Genomic DNA, 26,048 nt, shown 5'->3' on the forward strand with positions numbered 1-26,048 from the left:
TGCTCCAGAGCCTCTGCAGAGGCGGATGAGTGGTGATGTGCCGCGGGAGCGCAGCCTGCCCGTCTCAGGGCACGGCGCTCCGCAGACCCCTGAGGTGTAATGAAAGCCTGTGGGGAGAGTATCGAGTGAACCTAAATGGATTTTCTCCATTAACACAGCCCTATCATCCCGTTATCAGCTCCTCGGCGCAGAGCGCTCGGGGTCTGCGGTTGGAGCGGGCTGCACTTAGCGTGCTCTCCACCGGCACAGCCGCCTGCTGTCGCAGCAAGGATGCAGCTGCACCCAGCCCTGGTGTGCTGCAGGCGCTGGGCATGCTCCATGTGCATTGCACGCTGCATGCACACAGTGTGCTCCGTGTGCATTGCAAGCTGCATGCACCTTCTGTGCTCCATGCGCTTTGCACGCTGCATGCACACACTGTGCTCCATGCGCTTTGCATGCTGCATGCACACACTGTGCTCCATGCGCTTTGCACGCTGCATGCACCTGCTGTGCTCCATGCGCTTTGCACGCTGCATGCACCTGCTGTGCTCCATGTGCTTTGCACGCTGCATGCACACACTGTGCTCCATGCGCTTTGCATGCTGCATGCACCTGCTGTGCTCCATGTGCTTTGCACGCTGCATGCACACACTGTGCTCCATGCGCTTTGCGCACTTGTGGTACTTTGCAGTATTTGGGAATCCAACTTGAGGCACTGTTTTTTGGGTGAGCATGCTCAAAATCAGGGCAGCAGGGTGTGGTGAATGGGTGTCTGATGCACAACCCACCCTTCCCGTGACCCCCCCAGCAGTGCAGGTGCAACATGGAGGGCTCAGTGCGGCAAAGGAGGGGTGGAGCCCACGGTTTTCATCCCCACACACAGCCACTACCTGCTTTGCAAATCAGAGTTCATCATTAGCCAGGAAATAATAATTAATTGTTGGGCAGACAAGGGACGTTGCTCGCTCCCCCCAACCCCCATTAAAGGGAGCTGACAGAGCCCAGTATGATGAATTACGGCTCCGCAGCCCATCATCACCATGCTGAGGAGCAAAGTCCTGCGTTGTCCTGATGGGGTCACCGGGGTTTGGATCCCAGCTGGTGACCCCCAGGGACAGTGGGGTGGCACAGGGTGCACAGGGGTGGGGCCACAGAGGTGGGGGTAAGCAAGAGGTTGATGAAGCCGCAGTGTTTGGACGGCTCCTGTGCTAAATGCCACAGGACGTGCTGGCTGCACTGCTGCCCCCAGTGTGCCAGGAACAGCCCAGCGAGCACCAGGGCTCAGTGGCCTGAATGAGGTCAGCCTGGTGTGGGAATTTTTACCTATTTGGCCACCCCCAATTGGGCGCCTTTGTCCAGCGGGGGTTCCCGGCTGCCTATGGCAGATAACCCCCAGCAGCTCCCCCATCCCTCGCCCTTATCAGCACCAGCCGTGTTAATTAGGGCGCTCAGCGTGAGCAGCCTGAGCATGTATGAGCACGCGTGGCCTCGTGCACGGGCTGGCACATGGCTGCAGCAGAGACACGCAGGGTTTGCACGCAGCTGCGGGGCACGGCGCTGTGCGGGATGGGTGCGCATGGGTGCATGCATGCCGGGGTGGGTGTGCATGTGTGCACACATGCTAGGGTGGATAAGCACGAGTGCTGGAGTGAGCGTTCATGGGCGGGTGCACGCTGCAGTGGGTGTGCACAGGCCCGTGCATGTTGGGGCGGCTGTGCGTGAGCGCACGCATGCTGGCCAGGCACGGCAGCGATCTGCAGAGCGCGGCAGCCTCCCCACCTTCCCTTCTCCTCACCTCCTGCCGGAGCCCTGTGCCCCGCTCACCTTTGCTGTCAGCCACCACCGTAAACACCTTCTGCTGCAGCGCCCGGCCCTGTCCTGAGCCATCTGGCCGCCGGCTTCAGCGGCGCTCCGCTCATCCTCTCCTGACCCTTTCCCCGCTCCCACCGAGACCCCGTTCCTCTGCACCCACCCGGCCGTGCCCCATCCCCATCCTGCCGTGCCCTGCACCCACCCAGCCGTGCCCTCGCATCTCTCCAGGAACGGCAGCAGGAGCCGAGGAGCCACGACTGACGGCGCTAACGCAATTAGCGTTACACTTTCCAGCCGCCGTCTCTCCGACAATGAATTTCTGATCTGATTACATTTGTGCTGACCCCGCCGGCACATCCAGCTGTCTGCCGCCGGCCTGGCGGGCGCTCCCGCAGCGGGCAGGGCTATGGGTTGGCGTGCCCGGAGACCCCCGGTGCCCCCAGCCCAGCAGGGAGCTGCCCGCATCCCCGCTGCCACCGCTGCTGCTGTGCGATGTCACCCGCTGTCACCCGGCCGCAGCGCTGAGCGGGGGATGTGGGGGCAACGAGGAGCACCCTGGGGTGTCAGCGGGTGCCAGGAGGCGTTGGGGACATTTGTCCACGTGCCTCCCCTTGGTGTCTCCCCACCAGCAGACCCCGCTCCCTGCGCCCTGACCCCCGCAGCGGGGCGGTGGTGGGGGACCGAGGGCGGTGCCGGGGGACCGGTGCCGCCCGGTTTTATTAGCGAGTTTAACCTCCAGCCTTCCTTACATGCCACAGTGCCCGTAACTAGTGCAGAGGCTGCTTTTATGTGCAAATGAGCCTTTTTTTTTTTTAATCTTTGACAGAGAATGTGCTGTGTTTACATAACAGAGGGCCCTGGTACTCTGGAGAGGGCCACTGACAGTGCTGGCAGGAGATGTTAAGAAAGATCTAACATTTCTGATCTCTGTTTAGCCAGAGGCACTGCGAGGCAGCAGGAGAGGGTGGCTGGGGGGTGCCTGGGGGAAGGCGGCTGTGCTGCTGCCCAGGGCTCTGCTCTGCTGCCCGGGGCACAGCGGGCACAGGGTCAGGGCAGGGGATGGGGGCACAGGGTGAGGGCACAGGGATGTGGGCAAGGGATCGGGGCTGGTGGAGCTGCGGGGCTGCGTGGGATGGGGCTGTATAGGATGGGGCTGCATGGGATGAGGTTGCATGGGATGGGGCTGCATAGGATGGGGCTGCATGGGATGGGGCTGCATGGGATGGAGCTGCATGAGATGGAGATGCATGAGATGGGGCTGCATGGGATGGAGCTGCATGAGATGGAGATGCATGAGATGGGGCTGCATGGGATGGGGCTGCACGGGATGGGGCTGCACGGGATGGGGCTGCATGGGATGGAGCTGCACGGGATGGAGCTGCATGGGATGGAGCTGCATGGGATGGGGCTGCATGGGATGGAGCTGCATGGGATGGAGCTGCATGGGATGGGGTTCCAGGAGCCAGACTGCAGGACAGCTCTGAGCCTTGTGCTCAGGGTGACAGCTGCGAGCTGGCTCAGGAGAGGGGAAATGCTTTCCCTGCCAGCTTGGGTGACACAATGACCAATATCCTCACGCCTGCCAGGTTAAAATGCATTAATTCAGGGTAGTCCGTTAATGGCAATATTGATTAGTCTCAGTGCTGGACTAACGAGCATCCATGTTAATGCGGGGTGAGCGGTGTGAGTTGCAGCAGCTGGTGCAGGTCCAGGAGCTGGGGGTGGGGGGGGATATATGCAGCACACCCCAAAATTGTCCGTGAGCACCTGGGGGGGCTGAGCAGTGTCTCTGGCACGAGGAAACAGAGCGTTTCTCCGCCAAGCCCACATATTTCCGATTGACATCTGCTCTTTTTCTTCCAGGAAAAGTGAGTAACCTTGTGAGCCAGAGGAAAACCTGTCTTGTCTGTGCCTGTATCAATCAATCAGTGTGTGTCTCCCCATCTCCCCATCCATCCATCTCCTTACTGCACACAGCACTTTGTCATGGTGGCAGTGCCCACCGTCGGGGTCCACCTGCTCAGGTTGGGTCCATTCCCAAACCAAAAGCCCTGGTTGCTGGTTTAGTGCTGTGCTAGGGGGAATTTCTGGGGGCAAAATGCCCACATCCAGCTTTTCCCACTGGCTTTTCCATTTCTTGGTGTATCTTTGCCAAAGTCTCTCTGCTTTGGGCAGGGCTGGCGGTGGGTCCGGGGGTCTGAAGGTGCACAGTGGTGACAGAGCAGAATACTTCAGTGGGATTGTGACCAGGGAGGCAAAGTCCCACACTGAGGATTTCCATCTCTTCTCCTACTTCATTTCCCAGCACCTTCCACCCAAATTCCTCTTTGGTTTCTTGGAGAAATTAATTAGCATCCGCACCACCATGTTAATTGCAGAGGAGCACGAAGGCACTGCGCTGCTTTCTGCACACCCAACTGGAGCCGAACTCACTCCAGCATTCCTCTTCTCCCCTAAAACACATCGGGGGGGGGGGGGAGCAGCTTGGTTTTGGGGTGCCCCAATTCCCCTGACCGCAGCCCCAGCCCTGTGCTGGCTGCTGCTGGGAGCCGTTTGTGCACAAGAGCCCACGAGAACTTCCCTCTCCCCAGGCACTCTGCAGCTCATCTCACACTTGAGCCAGCGCCGTGGTTCTGCCTCCAAATTAATATGGATGGCTGAGGGCACATCTCATAAGATAAGTGTGTCGTCTTGAGAGCGGTTGAGATGTGAGAAGGGCTGAGTGCTGCGTCGCAGGGTGAGAGCGAGCGATGCGCCCACACTGCTTGGAGCTGCACCGGGTGCCTGGGGCATTTCTGCATCCTCTGCTGCTGCCTGCGTGCTTTGGCGTGGCTGCAGGACCAGCAGCTCCCTGGGGCTCCTCGGGTGCAAATTTGGCAGGCAGGTCCATGAGGCAGGGAGCTGGGGGTGCCCCTCTGCCCATCGGCACTTTAGGAAAGCTCCGCGCCGTGTGGGCACAGCGCCTGGAACGCGCCGGCATTTAAACAAATTTTGTTTTCTTCTCTGTTATAAAAGTCTCCCCTTCGCCCGCGGGAGTGAGGATTGCTGCTCTTTTTCTAGATCTGCAAACAGGCTGAAATAATAGCTCCGGGTGTACCCATTTATCTATATGTCTATCTATTCATGCATCCCATCTCATCCCACTCTGTCACCCAGTCCTGTAATATCTCAGCATCTCCCTAAAGCAAAAGATGACAATAAAGTGTAAATGGGGAGTGTTGGCTCTGGAGCATAATGATGGCAATTTAGATGCCAGCCATAATTTTTCCGCTGTTGCCCCAGGTAACAGAGCAGTTGTCTCCTGGGGGAGTGCGGGGGAGCCCGGACGAGGTTACCTCCGCTCTCCCGTGGCCAATGGCCGTGTGGCACTCCTCTGCCTGTCATCTGTATGGGAAAAAAGGGAAGGGAGAGGTCTGGGAATGAAGATGAGTGAACCTCTGGAGTGCCTGGGAGGCTCTGGCTGGACACAGGGCCCTGGGGGATGGGGATGCTGCGGGGCCATGGGGACGCTGCGGGGCCATGGGGACACCCCCAGCTTGCAGGACAGGGACTGGCTGCCCTGTTGCCCACGTCACCCCCAGCCCCTCTGCAGCACTCGGGTGCAGATTTCCCTACAAAAGCAGCGCAGTGAGCTGGCAGCAATTAATTCAGCTGGGAAAGTAAGCATTGGTGGGGAGCAGCAGCTCTGTGTGCTCACATGCACATGTTACACGCACTGTGCTGCCCATCCCAGGCTGTGCAGGTCCCTCCTGGCTGTGCTTCTGCTCACTGTGGCCCCATGATTTCCATAAAGGTGAGCCTATGCAACACCTGCAGAAAGTTGCACAAAGCCTTTATCTGTGAGCAGCACGGTTGGGGTGTGTGGCCTTGAAAGCACAGCCGCACGAGGCAGCGCCCAGTGCTGTGTGGGTGGAGGTAGCAGAGTTCTCACGGTGCTTTGGAGACATGTTTTGCACAGCACTGCACCCTACAGCAATGCATCCCACAGCCAGGAGCCAAATCAAAACTCCGCTCTGTGCTGGATGCTGGTGATGGATTCAGCATTAGTGGGGTTTCCCATCCAGCACAGCTCACTGTGGTGCAGCACTGCCATCTGCACCAGGGTACCACCATCCCCTGCTCAGCCCTGCCACGCAGCTCAGCCACGGGGCTGTCAGGCTGAGTTAAGCCCCAGGTAACCTCCCGTCGGTGGAAGCCGTCACCATCATCCCAGATAACTGTAATCGAGCTGCTGAATATGTAACTGGGATCAGAGTTTGGGAGTCAAGATAAATATTGATATTAAAGCTGTCAGGGCTGCCCAAGTGATGCCTGATGTTGGCTCCGCCAGTATCTCGTCATCCATGGCAGCACCCATGGCTCTGTCCCACGGCCTCTCCAAAAAGTGGGAGTGGAAAAAGGGGGGAAAATGTAATGGTGTCCCCACACTGCACTCCTGCCCTCCTGAGTGCAGGGCCTCACGCTGTGCAGGCGCTGGTCCCCGTCCCTGTCCGTGTCCCTGTCCCTCCTCTGCTCCCTGTGCTCCCACTTGCTCCTTCTTTATTTTTTTAATTAGCTGATTCGCTCTCCGGCGCTGAAGTGCGATTCCAGCCACCACATTCAGGAAACCTCATTAACACAGATCAAAAGGAGCTTTTAATGATTTATAAAGGTGCAGCAGTTTGGAGAAATTAAATAATTTACGTGGTGTGTGTACGGCGGGTCCCTCAAGACCACATTACAGGCACACCACGAGCTGCAGCCAGAGCTGTGCTGGAGCTGTGCCGAAGCTGTGCCATGGTACCAGAGCCATGCCATGGTGCTGGAAATGTCACTGCTGGAGTTGTTGTGGTGCCAGAGCCATGCTGAGATTTTAGAGCATGCTGTGGTGCTGCACATCTGCATGCACTGAGATGTGCTGTGGGGCTGGCTGCTGTCCTAACGCTGCATGTGGGGCTGTCACCAGGCATGGATGGGATGGGATGGGATGGGATGGGATGGGATGGGATGGGATGGGATGGGATGGGATGGGATGGGATGGGATGGGATGGGATGGTTGGGGTGATGGAGGCGTTGCGTTTCTCCAGTGAGTGATGCTGGTGGCACAGCTGCAATGGCTGCACCCTCACCATACTGCACCCACGCCGGTGCCGCAGAGCGCTGGCCATGCGCGGAAACGCGGGGTTGCAGCAGGGTGTGAGAGCTGGAGGGGAGTGAGGGAAACTGTCCTGGCTGGGAGGAATCACAACCCTTCTCTACTGGCTCTCCACCCATGCGAAGCGTCTTACCAACATGCGTGAATAAATGTTGAGCGTGATCCATGAGATGGGGCAGGTGTGGGTGGTGCTGGGGGGGTGCAGAGTGCCGAGGGCTGAGCTCTGCCCGCCTGGTGAGTCCCCGGCGCCCCAAAAGCAGCCCCAAGAGCTGCTCCATTTCCCCATGTGAGCTCCATGCGGGACACCCTCTGCATCCCAGGCACGGGGACGAGCACACGGCACACATCTCCGCACCACAGCGCTGCGCTCAGCATCGCAGCTCCAAGGCGCAGTAATGGGGCCGGCCAAGGAGAAAAAAAGAAACAGATGGGAAAACTAGCTTAAACGTTCCCGGCGTGAAGTCCATTGCTGGCCACGGACATGCCAGGAACCAGCAGAGCGCCGGGATTAATGGAGAAAAGAGCCGGAGCGCTGCGCAAAGGATCACGCGTCCGCGCCTCCTCCCTCGGGAGTAAATTCCCCCCGGCCCCGCGGGATGGGCGCTGCCTGGCGCTGCGTTTCATCGCCTTTTGCTGTTTTCTCGCACGTTTCCCGGCGGGGGGAGCGCAGCGCGGGGCCGCCGGTGTCCGCGTGGCTATTTGCATTTCCATCAGGTTGCGCTCAGCAGACGGCGCGGGGCGAGGCTGGGGGCTGCGGGGCGCGCCGGTTTATTTTGCGCTGTGAGAGGCTTATTACTCCTGATCACGCTGTGACGATTTGAATGAAGGAGATTGCGGGAGGTGAAGGTGGAAGGGAGAATTTTCGGGGCCGGGTCCCCGCGGCCGGGGGACCCCTGGAGCCGCAGCCCCGTTCCGAGCTTTGCTCCTCTGATGGTTACACACCTCCTAATTTCCAGCCTCAATTTATTCATGGCCAGTTTATACCCATTTGTTTATGTGCCAACGCCGTTCTTCAGCTTAAATAGCTCTTTTCCATCCATAATATCTCCCCCCCACTTCCTCCCCCCCCCGCAATGTATTTCAGTGAGTGCAATCATACCTCTTTTCAAGCTGTTCAGGAAAGAAAAAGCTGAATTCTTTAACCCTTGGGACACGGGCTGGTCGTGCAGGGTGTAACCGCGCTGTGAGACAAACGCCCTGCATCGCTGCGTGGGGCTGCTGAGCTTCACTGGGGCTCCCAGGGAGGGGAGGCTGCTGCCCAAGGGGAAACCGAGGCAATGGGGGCACGAGATGGGGTCTGGGTGCTGATACCCCAAAGCTTTGGGTGCTTTTGTGAGGTTTGCAGGGCAGGGGCGTGAGGGGCGCGTTCACCGTCCTCTCAGGGTCACCGGGATCTGAATTTAGATGAGATTTAAAAAAATGAGCTCGAGCCAGAGAGCGCGTGTCCTGCCTTGGCAAGTAGGAGCGGTGCGGCCACGGCGCCGGCAGGTGGGCACCGACAGCGGCTGCAGGAACCGGGGGTGCTGGGGGAAGGCTGGCACCCTGCGGTGCTCTGGGGATGCTCGTTTCCTGGGGGTTGTAGGAAAAGCATTAAAACAAAACCGGTGTGGAGCGTGGGTTTGTGCAGTGTCACCCGCTGCGGGGCTGTGCCATCGGGTGGGCCCTTGGGCTGCTCTCCTTCATGGAAGGGAAGATGTTGGGAGGGCGGCACCTGAGTGATGCCGTGTCTGTGTCCGTGTCCATGTCTGCGTCCATATCTCTGTCCCTGTCCCTGTCCCTGCAGCGAGGCGCTTCGTTAGCGCAGAGATTTTATTCCAGGCAATTTCACTCTGATGGGTTTCCGCTCTTATCATGCAAAAGGACCCAGCACATGATGCCGGGCGAGTTCTCAATTAACAGCCCCCAAGGATGAGGATGAGAGATGCAGCGTGGGGGCACTGCGGGCGCTGGGACTCCCATAGCCTGGGGTCATCCCCTTCAGCCACCCCATGGGGATTCCTCAGGCCGGGGGGGCTGTGGGGTTGGGGCAGCCCCATCCTTCGGCCAGCAGAGCAGGCCGGGCTGTCAGGCAGCACTAACGGTAACGAATGCCCCTAATGAAGCACCCAATTAGCCAGGATCCCAGCCTTAATGGTAGCTGACAGAGCTGAAAGCTGCGAGTAGTCAATTGTCAAGTGCAACATCCCATCGGAGGGAGACGCCAGGGCTGCTCCATTCATCTTTGTCACGGAGAAACGGCGCTCCTGCCTTAACCCTTGGGCGCTGGGCGAGATCCGCAGCCCCCATAGGCCCCGTGGCCCCACGAGCCTCGTAGGCCCTATGGCCCCACAGGACCCGTGGTCCCATAAACCCCACAGGCCCAAGAGCCCCACAGTCACCCCATGGCCTCCGTAGGCACAGTCACCCCGCAGGCCTCATGGCCCCATAGGCCCCGCAGATCCCACAGGCCCCACAGCCACCCCAAAGCCCTGCAGGCCCCATGGCTCCCATAGGCTCCACAGGCCCCACAGCCACCACAGGCCCCGTGGCCCCCACAACCACATCAAGGCCCCACAGGCCCCATAGTCCCACAGGCCCATTTCACCCCATAGACCTCTATATCCCCACAGGCCCCATAGCCCCACAGGCCCATTTCACCCCATAGACCTCTATATCCCCACAGGCCCCATAGCCCCACAGGCCCATTTCACCCTATAGACCTCTATATCCCCACAGGCCCCATAGTCCCACAGGCCCATTTCACCCCATAGACTTCTGTATCCCTACAGGCCCCATGGCTCCATATCACCCCACAGGCCCCACATAGGCCCCATAGACCTCATGACCGTCACAGACCCCGTGGCCCCATAGCCCCATATCCCCCCACAGACCCCACAGTCACCCCAAGGCCCCATAGGCTCCATATCCCCAGAGGCTGCACAGGTTCCATATCCCCCACAGGACCCCGAGTCCTCAGCCCCACATACAGCAGCAAACTTTCCAACCCCACTCACAGCCGAGGCAGCCGCCACATCTCCCTTTGTGCTGCTGCATTTCGCCATTTTTTCACCATTTTACACTGTTTGTTTGGGCTTTTTTTTGCCACTTTGTGACACACAGCACCACCAACATCACTCCCAACCGTGGAGGTTTTTATTTTATTTTATATTTCAAACCAGACGAATTAGCGCCGTGCCTCATTTAGACAGCTCCAATCCCACCCCTTCTAATTAGCACGGCCTGGCAGCCCTGCTGCGGGTACGGCGTTCCAGGCGGCGGGTTTTTAAAACGCTGTTGACATTTTGCGGACTGAACGACTTAAACGATAACAAATTAGCAGACGGTACCGTGCGTGCTGCCCGTAGCCCTGCATCCCTCGTGGGGTGGGGATGGTTTTGTAGGGAGGGGTGTATGTAAAGATTTGCTGGAAGGAAAAGCCAGGGTGGACCCGAGAGAAAAGCACAGGAAGCTGAGGGGTCTATGGTGGCTGTTGTGTCCTTGTTACATGGAGATGGGGACCCTTATTGTGTGAAGATGGGGACCTTTGGTACATGGAGATGGGGACCCTTATTATGTGAAGATGGGGACCTTTGGCACATGGAGATGGGGACCCTTGTAATGTAGAGATGGGGACCCTTATTATGTGAAGATGGGGACCTTTGGCACATGGAGATGGGGACCCTTGTTATGTAGAGATGGGGACCCTTATTATGTGAAGATGGGGACCTTTGGCACATGGAGATGGGGACCCTTATTATGTGAAGATGGGGACCTTTGGCACATGGAGATGGGGACCCTTGTAATGTAGAGATGGGGACCCTTATTATGTGAAGATGGGGACCTTTGGCACATGGAGATGGGGACCCTTGTTATGTAGAGATGGGGACCCTTATTATGTGAAGATGGGGACCTTTGGCACATGGAGATGGGGACCCTTGTTATGTAGAGATGGGGACCCTTATTATGTGAAGATGGGGACCTCTGGCACATGAAGATGGGGACCCTTGTTATGTAGAGATGGGGACCCTTATTATGTGAAGATGGGGACCTTTGGCACATGGAGATGGGGACCCTTGTTATGTAGAGATGGGGACCCTTATTATGTGAAGATGGGGACCCTTGGCACATGGAGATGGGGACCCTTGGCACATGGAGATGGGGACCCTTGTTATGTAGAGATGGGGACCCTTATTATGTGAAGATGGGGACCTTTGGCACATGGAAATGGGGACCCTTGGCACATGGAGATGGGGATGTGCTTTGCTTGTCCCATCCCCATCTCTGGTTGCCCTAGAGGATGAGCCCCATCTGGGAGTGCTTCATGGCACCGTGTGCCATCCAGGGCTGTAGGGATGGGGATGCAGTGTGGCATTGCCAAGGCTGGCATGCCCAGCTGTCTGTGCTGCCTGTCCCTGTGTGCCAGCACTGTCTCTGTGTCCCACCATGACCCGTGTGCCCCCAACCTGTCCTGTCCTAACGCTGCTTCCTAAAACCTCCTTCTCTTTACGCTTTGTGCCTTCTGACCCCTGCGTTGGGTCGTGTTGATGGGGCACAGTGGGGATGGGGACACGAGGGCACTGCTGCTGACCCCCCCACACACACACCTACAGTGTTCCCGACCAGAAGTCCGTTGTGGGGGGATGGGATGGGGGGGGTTAAGGACCCACCTCCAGCTGAGAGCCCCATGCTGGGACTGAGCTCCCCACCGCTCCCCGGCCCCGTCTGCTCCATTCATCACAGCTAATCAGCTTTAATTCACCACTTTGTCAGTCCAGCAAAAGCCCTTGGAGTTGGTCGATCTTTTTCTTCCCCCCAAAACATAATTATTATTATTATTCCCCTGATGAGCGCGAGCCCTTCTGTTACAATCGCCTTTTTGCTTGGACTTAAATAACAATCATTAAAATAAATAATTTTTTTAAATAAAAGGAAGAGAGAGGAGCTTTGCACATTTTTCTTTTTTTTTTTTTTTATTGTTTTGTATGTGTTTGAAATTGTTTCCCAGTAAATCGCGGCCCTTTGTATTAATTTTACATTTTAAAATGTTACCTTGCCAGGGGCAGGGTTGGCACAGCCGACTTGGAAAAGGAGAGGGAAGGAGAGAGAGAAAAGCCCTTCTCCTTAATTAGCGCGTTTCCCTGTGTGATCAGAGTGCTTATGAAGTGGGTAACGAGTGGGAGGGCGGAAGGACTGGACCCCCCGACACACACACACCTCATCCCTGCATCCCTTTTGGGGTGCCAGTTTGGTCAACTGGGCTGTCGTTGTCCCCATTAGGGACACACAGGGCATCCATGTGATGAGTTGCAGCCAGCCTCGGCCTGGGTGCTCAGGGAGGGGCACAGGGCAGCACTTTGGATGGGAGGGGGTGGTTGTAGGTGGGTGCTCAAGGTGCAAACCACCAGCAGTATGGGATGCGTATGGGATACACACCGCCGTGCCCAAGAGCGGTGCTGCAGGAGCTTCCAATTAATTAGCAAAGAGGGAAAAGAAAGAGCAGAACTGCTGTGTGGTGTCCTGGGGGGCACAGAGCTGTGCTGGGGGGCTGCAGCTGGGGGTCCCTGGGGTATCAGGGGCAGGGGGCAGGTGCTGCAGGGTGGGAGCTGCCACGCGCAGCCCTCTCCCGTCTCTGCTAATCCCTTAATCTCTCAGATAATCAGTGCCAAAAACGCAAATTACAATAGGATTGTGGCACGCATCGGCATTAATACCAAAAGGGTCGATGCTATCGTGGTGAATAATGATTTTGTGCTACTTAGTAGCGAGCGTCGCGGGCTTATTAATCTTATAACAACGAGGTGCTGGGTTTAGTCTTCTGGGGTTGGTGGGGAGGGGGGGGGGGAGAACAGCCTAATGGTGGGGGCTGGAGCTGGGGGGTGAGGGTTGGGGTTAGGGTAGGGTTAGGGTTGGGGGCAGGGTGGAGGTCAAGGTTGGGGATATGGTTATGGTGAGGGTCGGAGGGGTCGGGGTTGGGGTCGGGATTGGGGTCGGGGTCGGGGTCGGGGTCGGGGTCGGGGTCGGGGTTGGGATGCTGCTGCTGACACTGCTGTGCTGCAGGTTCCACCGCGGGGATTACACCGTGGAGGTGAGCATCAACGACTACCTGGACATTTACTGCCCGCACTACGAGGAGCCGCTGCCCGCCGAGCGCATGGAGCGTTACGTCCTCTACATGGTGAACTACGAGGGCCACGCGTCCTGCGACCACCGGCAGAAGGGCTTCAAACGTTGGGAGTGCAACCGCCCCGACTCGCCCAGCGGACCCCTCAAATTCTCGGAGAAGTTTCAGCTCTTCACCCCCTTCTCGTTGGGCTTCGAGTTTCGCCCCGGCCACGAGTATTACTACATCTGTGAGTAGATGTCTGCGCTGCAAACACTGCACAGCCCCAAGACAGCACCCACAGAACATCCCCTGCTTTAACATCCTCCTCCAGAGCTGCAGGAGGAGAACCATGGGGAGCGATCAGAGCAGAGTAACAGAATGAAAATAAATGAGCGCCCGCGACCCCGGCGCCCAGCATGGCACAGGAGGCACCGCCGCCGCTCTCCTCGCCGTGCTTTTCTCCATTATTATTTCTCCCCCTTTTTCCTAAAGCATCTGTTTGCGGCCCACTTAATTTGTTCCTTTTATCTATATTAAATTACCATTTTTCCCCCCTCGCTCTCTCCCCCTGCAAAATGTCACTCGCGAAATAACCGTGTCCACAACTCTCTCGTCCCCCTCCTCCTTTGCCCCCCGTGCCCCGATTTATTTTATGTATATATATATACTTTAATTTTTTATTTTCTTTATTTATTTTTTATTTTTAATGTCGTTAGGGAGAGATTACACAGAAGTAAATGGTGAAGCTGATCATTGCTAAACCGGTTAGGATTCATGTCATGCGGAACATTAGAAATTACGCCTCTTTGAGGCGCCGTATTTAGCAGACATGAAAGAAAAGAAATTACCTCCTCCTCGAGCTCGCAAATTGGAATGCCATTAACCTCCCGGGCACGGGGATGGCGGCCGTGCTGCTGCTCTGGGTCAAGGGCACACGGGGACCCTGGGGACAACACAGAGCCGTGACCTTCCCCGAATGCTGAAATCACAGCGCAAGGGAAGGAAAGAAGAGGGAAAGGGGAGAAGTGCTGCGTGCTGCCCCGACCGGAGGTGGGGGCTTGGGGATGGTGGTGGCATGGAGCTGGGGGACAGGTGGGTGTACCCCCCTCCCACCGCCGCCTCTCTTGTGAGCCAGGTCCCAATTCCCCCCTCCTTCCAGCTCAGATTAAACTTTATTGTGAATAATGCTCCCTTCTCTCCTTTCATTAAAAAAAAAAAAAAGAGAGAGAAGGAAAGAGAAAAGAAAATTAAATTCCTTTAAAAACATGTATATAAAAATCACATTTTCTCATATTGAGCGGGGACTTTCACCGAGGCAATTACTGCAGTTGCTCCCATTGTCTCTCCCAGTGAGCTCTGGTTCGCTCTGCCTTCTCCTCCTCCTGCCATGCAGACACATTGAGCTCTGCCCCACCATGGACGGAGCCACCGGGGCCACCTCCTGTCCCACAGAGCCCCCAGCCCCACCTTCTGCCTCCGCCCCCCCAGCTGTGTGTCCCCCTATGGGGCTGCTGCAGCTGAACATCGAGGCCGTGCCACGGTGGCTCTCTGCTCTGAGCCCCCACCTCGGCAGCACAATGCGGGGGGGTTCCGAGCTGCTGTTCCGCTCTCACACAGCCTCTTCTCTCTGCTTTCTGCTCCTCTGCAGCTGCGTCTCCCCCGAACGTGGTGGACAGACCCTGCCTCAAGCTGAAGGTTTACGTTCGGCCGACGAGTAAGTGATGCGTGGGGCCACAGCCGTGCACCCGTAGTGGGGGACGTGGCATACGTTTGGCTCGGGGAGGGGGGAAGATGTGGGGCAGGAGCTACTTGGAGTGCCACGTCCCATCCCTGCAGCACAGCGGTCCCCAGGGCTGGGGGCTGGGAGGGTGGCACGTGGCCGAGGTCGCTGCCCGCTGGGTTCCAGATAGAGGGAAAAAAATGATAATCTCTGCACAGTGGCTACTTTTCAGAATCAAATAACTCAGCCATTTAAAAAAACAAATTAATAATTTTCTTCTCCTGTTAACGTGTAATTAGCAAATGGCAGCAGCTCTCCCTGGGGAAGGGCTGAGTGCCTGCGAAATGTCACCATTTAAAAGGATGTCTTTCTTTTTTTTCCTATTTGCATGGCTTTAAAATAAAACCCAATATAATGAAACCATCTGTAAAAAATCATTCTGTTTTGTTCAGGACTAGGGCATGACGGGGGGAACCTATCTCTCCCGATATATTTTTTTTTTATACTATTTTTAATAATGTCAGGATTACATTACGCGGGTGCCTGGCGGAGATGTAGGGCTGCCTTTGTGCAGTGCTGTGAGGGGAGTTTTCTCCCCGTTCCTTGGGGGTCCCCAGGGCTCCCCGGGGTCTGTTTGGTGCTGAGGCTGCTCCCTGTGCCCCGGGACACACATCCCTGGCATTGACCCTGCAGGAACGGAGAGTGATGCGAGGGGCAGCGCTGCTTTTCCTGGCCATGGCTCTGTCCAGATCCTTAATCCAGTGATCAGCGTGAGCAGGCAGAGCCCGGGGAGAGCGTTAAGAGCTTGAGTCATGGTTTGACTCGTAGAGCCGAAGGCGCCGTGCTGCTGGGCCGGCTCCAGGCCTGGCTGCTGTCCGAGCTGCTCGCACTTTGGATCCCATCCACCTCGTGCACAACTGCCTGCACGTTTGGCACACGGGGACAGGACCCCCAGCACGTCCCCTCGGTGCCCAGCCCTGTGCAGGGACGTTGTCTGGGAGCCGCAGAGCCCCGTGCGCTGCTCCATCACTTTAGTTTGAAGGATCCCATTATTTTTTGGGTACACGGGGGGTTTTGGTGCCTGGCTGTGAGGCTGAGCTCCCACTGTGGGGTTGCAGCAGGCAGCACCCATCCGGACCCCAACCCATTATGGTGCCATGTAGCCGTAGTGCCGGGCAGGCTGCGCCAGCTCACGCCTCTCCTCTCTTTCCTTTTCGCAGACGATTCCCTCTATGAGTCCCCAGAGCCCATCTTCACCAGCAACAACTCGTGCTGCAGCCTTGCAGTGCCGCGTGCCGTGCTGGTGGCTGCGCCGGTCTTCTGGACTCTGCTGGGCTCCTAGCGCCGCGGGACGGACGGACGGACGGACGGGACGGGACAGCCTCAGCACCACCACGGGACAGAACTGGGGCTGCACCACTGCCAGGAGCCTCACTGCACCCTGCCCGACCACATCCTGCCCTGCACTGCAGCAGGGAATGGGGACCCCGCCGTGCGCACGGATTGCGCCCATCCCCGCGGCAGCGACCCTCCCGTAGGATGCTGCTTTTTACATTTCTAGACCAAATATAGAGTCCTGTTGGGTGGTTTTTGGTTTTGGTTTTTGGTTGTTTTTTTTTTTTCTTTTCTTTTCTTTTTTCTTTTTTTTTCTTTTTTTTTTTTCCTTTTTAAAGATTTTTATTTTTGTTGGTTGCTTCTACTCGGGCCGCCCCGTGTCAGACTGACCCACACGGGGTCCCTTGTGGCACACTGCCTTCGCCCGGCGCGGCGAGATGGATGGACAGATGGATGCAACACGGTGCCACTCACACACGGGGACAGAACCCCGGATGGACACGAGGACAGCGGGACAGCCCCGTCCCCATTGCTCACCATTCCCATGGGGCAGCGATGCAGCAGTGCCTGGGGGTCCTGCATGGCACCGGGAGCCCCTCCGGGCGCTCGGCTGGATCCGGGGCTGGAGCGGGGCAGTGGGCACTGCCTGCGCCTCGCTGGGGCTGGATCTCCCCCGCCAGGATGGAGCAGCCTTCGTGTCTGCGTTCTCCTCCTCCTCGCTGCCTCCCAGCACAGCTCCACCGTCGCCATCGTCCAGGCGGTGCAGATGGGGCCACCACACAGCCGTGCCCACGGTGCCCGCGACGGCTTTGGCTTCTTCTCCCCTTCCTTTTCTGCACCCGTGTGGAAATCCCGATCTGCCGTCAGCCCCGCAGCACGGGGCTGGGAGATGAACCAGAGAGGGGCCCGACCCCTCCTCGCCTTAAATCCGGGACTGTGCCTCCCACCCCCGGGGGGGCTCACGCTGGGGACGGCGGCCCCGAGCCCCGTCCCATGGACACGTTCCCCACTTGGCCCCCCCCCGTCCCTTCTGTTGGGGTCGGGCCCCCCCCTGTACATACAGCCGCCAGGCACTACTATACTGTGAGCGTATTTTTTTTTATGTATTGTCGAGAATGAATTTTATGGAAGGGTTTATTTTATTTTTATTTGATTATTTTTATTTTCTAGACTTAGGACTTGCTGAAATCTCTGCAATAAGCTCATCTCGAACCATCCCAAAAAAAAAAAAAAAAAAAAAAAAAAAAGAGAGAAAAAAAAAACCCTAGAAAAAAAATATAATAATAATACAAAACAACACTAAAAAAACAAAACAAAAAACGCATTCCTCCCCCCTGTGCCCCCCCTGTCCCTGTGTGTCCTGACCAGGTCGTGGTTCTGGAAGGCAAATGGGTGCATTGTGGCTCTCCTGGTACCGGTACCCCTGGGGGCCCCCCAGGAGTGCCCCCCCCCCGGCCTTCGGTCTGTGTTTTATATATATATAGATTATATATATAAATATCTATATTGTGTACAGCGACTGTGAGAGAGTTGGGGAGCAGCGCTGAGGCAGCAGCACTCGCAGGGAGCTCTGAGCAGAGGGGGGGGGGTCGGGGGGGGGGGGGAAGGGGGGGTCGTTCGGGTCAGTTTTTGCGTTGGGAGCAGCCCGTGGTGGGCGCTGGGTTGGTCGGTTTTGGGGTTTTTGGTTTTTTTTTTGCGTGTTGGTCTCCTATAGCTTCGTCCTTCGCCACGCCGCTTTTCGTCCTCAACGTCGTGCTGATGGTATCCGGATCACCACCTCATTTGGATTCTGTATTTTTTTATAATAAAATAAAAATAAATGTCATGTGAGGCCCCCCTCCCCCCCCCCCTCTGCTTTGGAGACGTGACTTTCCCTGCCACCGTGCTGCGGGATGAGCCTGGAAGCTGTTCTGACCCCAGTGCTGGGGTGCAGTGAGATGCATCGGGGTGCAAAGAGGTGCATTGGGATGCAGTGGGGTGCATTGGGGTGCATTGAGGTGCAGTGGGGTGCATTGGGATGCAGTGGGATGCATTGGGGTGCATTGAGGTGCAGTGGGATGCAGTGGGGTGCATTGAGGTGCATTGGGATACAGTGGGGTGCTTTGGGATACACTGGGGTGCATTGAGGTGCAGTGGGGTGCATTGGGATGCAGTGGGATGCATTGGGGTGCATTGAGGTGCAGTGGGATGCACTGGGGTGCATTGAGGTGCATTGGGATACAGTGGGGTGCATTGGGATACACTGGGGTGCATTGAGGTGCATTGGGGTGCATTGAGGTGCAATGGGATGTAGTGGGATGCAGTGGGGTGCATTGAGGTGCAGTGGGATACAGTGGGGTGCATTGGGATACACTGGGGTGCATTGAGGTGCATTGGGGTGCATTGAGGTGCAGTGGGATGTAGTGGGATGCATTGGGGTGCATTGAGGTGCATTGGGATACAGTGGGGTGCTTTGGGATACACTGGGGTGCATTGAGGTGCAGTGGGATGCAGTGGGGTGCATTGAGGTGCATTGGGATGCAGTGGGGTGGCCATGCTCAGTTCCCTCCCTGCTCCCCAGCCCCACTGGTGCACAGGGGCCGTGACGCCAGACCGCCGAGCTGGGTGGTGTGTTAATTACGGGAAGGATTTAATTACCACCTTAATGAATAATAATGGATATTAAATTAATTAATATGCAATTGTTGATAGTATTTAATTATCAGAGGCGCTGCAGCCCAGCAGGTGGGCGCTGCGGGGTGGGACACACATGGCGTCTCCCCAGGCGCTCCTCTGCCTCAGTTTCCCCATGTGCCATTTTGGGGTTGGTGACATCCCTGAAGGTCCCCCCTCCTCAATGCTGGTGCCATGGTGTGTCCCCCCAGGGCTTCCCCATCCCTCAGAGCCGCTTCCCCGCGGCACAGCAGCCCAGGCACCAGACACCCACCAGTGCATGTTGCGTTTCTCACAACCCCACACAACTTCTCTCGCGCGGCCCACGTTCGTTCCCAGCGTTTAACGCATATTTCAGCATAATGAGCAGAATAGGAACAATCCGCCGTTAATTAATGCAAGCTCGTACAGCTGATCCGAGGCTCTGAAGTTTGCCACGAGAGGGTAAAAAACTCATTTTGCTTTTTAATGGGACCATCTGCGTGCCAGCACCGACGGAACGGGACCACGGCGCGCCGGGAGAGCGCCTGGGGGGGCCGGGAAGGAGCGACGGCGTGAGGCTTTTTCAGCCCGGATTCATGATTTTTTTAACACATGGGGTTGGAAATACGGAGTTAAAAATAGCGAGCTGGCAGGCGAAAGGCTGAGACGGATCGTCGTTAGTAATTAATTAATGGAGTCATAGATTTTTAAGGCCTGAAAGGGTTCGTTTGGCTCAGCCAGGCTTTGCGCTCCGGAATGGGCTCTGTGGTTTTGGTGGGGACAACCCTGTGCCCAACGGAGCGCTGCGGGGTCACACGTCATGTATGGCCAGCAGTGTCTGAAATGGGTTTTTACGGACCCAGAACTCCTGGAGCAGCAATCTCATGTAATTGAAGCTGCAGGTGGGGGCACCGGGGGGGTGGGGTGTTCGGGAGCCGTGTGCTCATCCCACCCTTGTGCAAAAGGCAACTTCATGAGTGGGTCTGGGCTTGATTGGGGTTTCCTGCTGTGCAAAACTCCCCCAGCCCTGAGATTTGCAGCCCCGTTGCGCTCTGTGGTCGGGGTCCCCAGGATGATGGGCGCAGTGTTGCCCCACAGTGAGCGGTGATGGGCACTGGGATGCGGCTCTGGGATGGATCCTGACCCGTCAGGATCACAGCACGGGGCTGAGGTGCAACAAGGCCACAGCACAGAGCTCCCCAGGCCTCCTCCCTCCTGCTCCTTTGGCATTGGTTCCCAGAGGCTGCGCTGTGCTGCTCCCTGCATCCCCCGAGGCGCTGCGCCTTCTCAGTGCTTTGTGCTGGATATGATCAGTGGGTGCTGCAGGACTCAGGTTCTGTAATGCACCAGGGTTTGCATGGGGCCATCAACACTGTGCAGAGCGCATCAGGGACCCGGCAGCAGCAGGACCATGGGTTCATCCTCATGACCCCATCCCTGTGGCCCCATCCCTGTGGCCCCATCCCTGTGACCCCATCCCTGTGGCCCCATCCCTGCAATCCCATCCCTGTGGCCCCATCCCTGTGGCCCCATGCCTGTGGCCCCATTCCTGTAATCCCATCCCTGTGGCCCCATGCCTGTGGCCCCATTCCTGTGATCCCATCCCTGTGACCCCATCCCTGTGGCCCCATCCCTGTGACCCCATCCCTGTGGCCCCATTCCTGTGATCCCATCCCTGTGATCCCATCCCTGTGGCCCCATCCTTGTGACCCCATCCCTGCAATCCCATCCCCGTGGCCCCATCCTTGTGACCCCATCCCTGTGGCCTCATCCCTGTGACCCCATTCCTGTGATCCCATCCCTGTGGCCCCATCCCTGCAATCCCATCCCTGCAATCCCAACCCCATGACCCCATCCCCATTCTCACTGCTCCCTCCCAGGCTCTGCCGCTGCTCTGTGCCCCCCTCTCCCCCCACGTCACTGCTGTCCTCGTGCTCTGCAGTTGTCACATCTACGCTTTGTCCCCCGCTCCCCCCTCTCCGCTCCTGTCCCCGGCCTTATCTCCTGATAGCTACAAGTGATACAGCCGCAGCCGTCCCTGGAACAAGCTGCTGGCTGCCGAGCACCCAGGAAAACACCTGCTCAGGGGATGATTTATGGAAATAGCATGAGACGGGGAGCGAGGAGAGCTGAGTGCAGCACGTGGAGAGGAACACACTCTGGCACCGGACCGCTCAGCAGGCAGCACCGCAGCATTCTCAAGAAAGATGGGGACGCAGAGCCGCTCCTGGATGGGACACGGGGTGAGGACACGCGGCGGGGGGACCGGCATCGTGCTCTGCCGCAGAGCCCCTGACGCGCCGTCCCTCTGCGGCCATTGATTTCCATGAAATAAGGCAGCCGGGTGTGTAATTGTGTACAGGCACCGCAGCTCCTTTACATGCCATTCTGCAGGGCCCTCGCCAGCAGGAAATGAAACTTTTCAGGCCACTAGACATTGAGTTCGGTGCTTGAGCTGCGCGTTCCCCCCACCGCCCCGTGGAGAAGGAGGAGGGAGTGGGGCTCCACATCTCACAGGAGGGGGCGGCGGTGGGGACAGAGGGGCCCCCCATGGCCCCATCCCGCTGTTGGCTGCTGCTCCGCCTCTGCAGCCCCCATAACCCAGGGGGGATCGCTCCCCCCGGCACCGAGCCAGCATCGCTCCCCTTGGCGCTCCCGCAAGGTAACCGGCATTATATCCGGACCAATTGCTCCAGCATGATCCTCCTGAATGTTGCACAGCATGTACACGGCGTCTTATGTAAAATACATGCCCCTGGGCGAGGCTTTTAATAGCGCTGCTCCTGCCTGGGGGGCGGGGGGGCCGCTCTCTGCCACGGCGGTGCCAAGAAATGATTGAAAAGTTGGGGCTCGCCGTGGGGAACACCCCGCTGGGGGGAGCGACGTGTTTTCATTTCCCTGCCAGGTAACAAATGGAAAGAATTGCAATGAATGCTAATGGCCAGGGAGCTGCTGAGGGGCTGGGACAGGGACAGGAAGCTGCCAGCGTTGCAGAGAATGATGCCATCATGGATACCCCGGCATGCAGCTCATGGGATGCCGTGCGCTGAGCCGCTGCACCAAAACCGTTCCTTCTGGAGGCGAAATGGAGCTGTGTGATGCACCAACCCCGGCACAGAGTGCAGCTCCAGCACCGATGGCCCCAGCTCCAACATCCCCAGCACTGACATCCCCAGCACTGACATCCCCAGCACTGACATCCCCAGCACTGTGGGGCTTCAGCCACATCCTGCTGGGCAGCACGAAGGGCCGCGCCGTGCCGGGCTGTTGGTAAATGGATCCGGGCTGTAGGCAGGAGGGTAAACACGGATGAATAGCCTTCATCCACTCCAGTAAATATTTTATATCACACACCAAGAAAAGACACTCCTATTTAAATGATTTATAAAGGAAGATCATGTAGAGGTTTCTATAAAATATGTAGGGCTCCTAATCCCGACATCATCAAGCAAAGAGGACTGAAATCATATATTACCTTTTCAACAGCCTTGCAGGCTGCAGGGATACAACTGACAAATAAAAGTGTGTTTACAGCTTTTGGGCTCCTCCGGGGAGAAGTAAATCACAGCGGGGGTGGGGAAGGGGAAAGGAAGCCGGAAATTAAGTGGCAATTTCTGTCCGTCACAGCAGTGCGGGGCGGGGGGACAACGGGATCACTGCGCCCAGCATCCCACTGCCAGGCCACGGGAGCAGCAATGCTGTGAGTGCAGGGATGCGATGGGTGCAGGGATGGCATGGGCGAAGGGAAGCAGCGGGTGCAGCAATTCTGTGGATGCCGCGGGTGCAGCTCCTGGGTTGCAGCGCTGCAGGAGCAGCGATGCTCATTGCAGACAGATTTGCACGGGGTGCAAACCCCCCCCCCCCCCCGAGGCGCCCAGGGCAGCAACCTGAGCACGGAAGGAATAAAACACCCCCCCTCCCCTCCCCCAACCCCATCAGAGATGGAGTTTCGCATGTGCAGCATTCAGGACGAGGCCCACAGGGATGCATCCTGGTAACACCGAGGTCCCCTCTCCCCACACCCCCCCATCAGCACTCCCTGCGCCCTGGGCTTGGAGCAGAGCAGTCCCTGCAGGCAGCGCCCGCTGCACGGAGCAGCCCAGACCTTGGCAGTGATTTTGCATGCAGCCACAGGAGCCCCGAGCCGCAGCCAATGGGGCCCTCGGCGGAGCGTTATTAAGGGATTAGCAAGTTGTCTTGGCTCTCAATTGTAGATAAGTGCCGCATTTTGTATTATCTTTTCACACTGCACCGCGAAGGATGACAAAGAGACAACATGGGTGTCATGGCCTTCAGCATATCATTAAGGGTAATTTGTCTTGCGGGGAGGGGGGGGTGGAGGGAAGAGAGAGGGAAGGGAGAAGAGGAGGAGAGGGAGAGGAGTCCGAGGGATTAAATGGGAAAATAGGAGATTAGGAGCGAGACGCGAGCTGTGCGCTGGGATGAGGGGCAGAGGAGCCCACGCAGCCCCTTCCCCTGCTCACGGCACAGAGCAGCCCGAACCCAGCCGGCTCCATCACACCAACAGCCCCGGCCCTGCTCAGCATCGAGGGGACGGGAGCAGCGGTGCCTGGGTCTGGCAGAGCTCTGCTCCATCGGTCGATCGATCAATCGGGGATAAAGGCGCCGCTATCGATCGGGAGATGGCTTTGCAGAGGCCGGGTAATGGAAATGTGTGTCTGGAGACAGCCACATGGAACGGCCGAGCCCCGGCACTGCCGCGGGGACACACGGGGGGAGGAATCCCACAGCCGTGCCCAGACAGCACCCAAAATCAGCTCAGCCCCTTCTTGACACCGGGGGCACGAACCCACAGTGCACAGGAGCTGCATTGGTGTGGGGATGGGGAAGGGGGTGGGGATGAGTTTGGGAATAAGGATGGGGATGGGGATGGAGATGGAGATGGAGATGGAGATGGAGATGGAGATGGAGATGGAGATGGAGATGGGGATGGAGATGGAGATGGGGATGGGGATGGGAATGGAGATGGGGATGGGGATGGAGATGGGGATGGAGATGGGGATGGGAATGGAGATGGGGATGGGGGTGGGGATGGGGATGGGGATGGAGATGGGGGTAGGAGTAGGAGTAGGGGTAGGGGTAGGAATGGGGATGTGGACAGGTGTGGGGATGGGAATTGGGGATGGGATTGGGAAGAAGATGGGAATGGGGATAGGGAAAAGGGTGAGGATGGAGATGGGAATGGGGATGGGAATAGAATGGGGTGGGGATAGGGGTAGGGTTGGGGATGGGGATGGAGATTAGGAAGAGGATGGGGATAGGGATAGGGAAAAGGGTGAGAATGGGGCTGGGAATAGGGATGGGAATAGGGATGGGAATAGGGATGGGGATGGGGATGAGGATGGGAATAAGGGTAGGGATGGGGATGTGGACAGGTGTGGGGATGGGGACGGGGCATCCTCCCACCCGAATGCCCCCTCCCTCCCCTCCCCTTCTGATAATCCTATTTTTGAACCAAGGGATTAGGATCAATACTTCACTCCTAATGCTGCGGTAATACAGTGTTACACCGCCAGCGCCAGATCCCTGCTGAAACACTTAAGGTAGTTTAAACCCATTTGTGTCGGGGAGTGCCGTGAATTCACAACGAGGTGGTTTTTTTTTTTTTTGCAGAGCCGTAGCACAGCGCTGGTAGATGGGTGCCGTCCCACGGCTGCCTGCTCTGCGTATGGTGCCCTGCAGAGCTGCAAGGGGGGTCAGGGCAACGAGGCCCTTGTGCAAAAACCCCTCGTGCAAACCAACAACACCCCTCGTGCAACGGAACCCTCGTGCAAACCGTTTTGGGCTCGGGGTGGAACAGGGCGATGCTTCGCTCCAAATTGGCCGAGGGGTTTCCAGGCGAAGTCCCAGGGAATAGAAACACAAATATTTCCATCCTGTGCTATAATTATGAATTAGAGCAAAGCTCTGTCTTTATTAGGTGCTAATAGAGATAAAGGGGGTTTTGAAATGCAAGGCACAGCTATATAAATGCTAATTCACCCAGAGACCTCCTCTCTCCCCAGACCGCCGGAACGAGGGTTTCAAGGCAACTTCTCACCAAAAAAAGCAGTGAGCAAACTCCAAGAAACCATCTCAGCAACTTAATTAACTTTGCGTAATAACGCAGCGTTCCCCTTCTGCCCCTGGGGCTGTGGCTGCTGCCATGGGCCGGGTACCCTGCTGTGCTCCGGGGGTCACCCAGAGGTGTCCCAGGGCCCCTGGTGGTACGTGGGTGCCGCTGGGTGCACCTGCATGCATTGCAGCCTGCACTGGTGCGGGCGCTGCAGCACGCGCGGCCGTTGCAGCGCGCGTTGCTGCGCCCAGGTGTTGCAGCATGCATTGGTGCACGTGGAGCTGAACCGCTGGGCACGGAAACGACGCAGCCCACACCTCAACGTGCTGCAGCTTTCGGATGTGCAGAGCTGCAGGAGAAGCTCCAGCCCCACAGCCTGACCCCACACGGGTCGTGGCTGTGAGCCCGGCTCTAATCAGGAGCTGATGGGGAACGGCTGCAGAACGTTCAGCAAACGCTGCTGCCTTCGGTTTAAGTGCTTAAAAGCTTTCAAGGTGGGTTATTAGGGAAATGGGTGGCGTGGATCCTAATGAAGGAAAAGGCAGGCTGGATGGCCCTCTCCCTGCCTTCACGTGGCAGATCGATGCGCTCCTGTCCTGCTCTGGGCTCCTCTTTTTGGGGCCTGCAGCCAAAGCAGGGCGATGGGATACTGGGATCGTTTGTTCTCCCCCCACCATCGTTACCCAGTGCCCCCCATCCCTCTTTCTCTATCACCCCGAATCTCTGTTTTTCCATTTCCCTCTCTGACTATTTTCAATCCCACGCAGAGCAATGAGACAATCCCAGCCCTGCAGCCGCCCTCCCACCGCTGCTCAGCCGAAAGGTGATCAGTGCAATTAGCAGTGGCACTGCCAATCTCTCTGTAGGGCCAGGATGGGTCCGTGTGCCCTTCTTGGGGCATCACCCACCTCTGCATCCCCACCTGTCTCCTACAGCACCCAGGAATCCAACGGGACCTACTGGGATCAGCCATGAAGGGGCTCATCCCTCCAAGCTCCACCGAGCTCAGAATAGTTTTCAATTAAAACAAAAATATCCTATAATAACCCACAGAGGGCTTTTTATTTCCTTCCCTCTTCTTCTTCTTCTTCTTCTTCTTCTTTTTTTTTTTTAAAGAAATAAATCTATTATGAGGAGCTTAGAGCTGTATGTAAAACCGGCGAGGGACAATTTGAGGATTAGGGATCGGAACTGTCCTGGTGTGACGAGTGAAGAAAGGAAAATCCCATAGGGCCAAAAAGGGGGGGTTGGAGGGGGAGGGCAGCCCCACAGC

The 26,048-nt window shown here is 57.3% G+C and overlaps 1 protein-coding gene and 1 long non-coding RNA gene across 2 annotated transcripts in view; both read left to right on the plus strand.

The window, feature by feature from the left end:
* EFNA2 (ephrin A2) overlaps window positions 1–17,895 on the plus strand; it is a 33,686-nt gene extending 15,791 nt beyond the window's left edge. The window contains exons 2-4 of the mRNA XM_085211742.1: window positions 12,965–13,257; window positions 14,659–14,724; window positions 15,951–17,895. Coding sequence (XP_085067868.1) covers window positions 12,965–13,257; window positions 14,659–14,724; window positions 15,951–16,072 — 481 coding nt within the window. The 3' untranslated portion in view covers window positions 16,073–17,895. The remainder of the gene's footprint in view (window positions 1–12,964; window positions 13,258–14,658; window positions 14,725–15,950) is intronic.
* Window positions 17,896–24,145: 6,250 nt separating this feature from the next.
* Window positions 24,146–25,821, plus strand: LOC146542494 (uncharacterized). The gene is made up of 2 exons (XR_014880144.1): window positions 24,146–25,598; window positions 25,711–25,821. It is a non-coding gene; the product is annotated as an uncharacterized LOC146542494 (long non-coding RNA).
* Window positions 25,822–26,048: the final 227 nt, after the last annotated feature.

This window comes from Meleagris gallopavo, chromosome 30, assembly GCF_905368555.1.
Source record: "Meleagris gallopavo chromosome 30, MGAL_WU_HG_1.1, whole genome shotgun sequence".
NCBI lineage: Eukaryota > Metazoa > Chordata > Aves > Galliformes > Phasianidae > Meleagris > Meleagris gallopavo.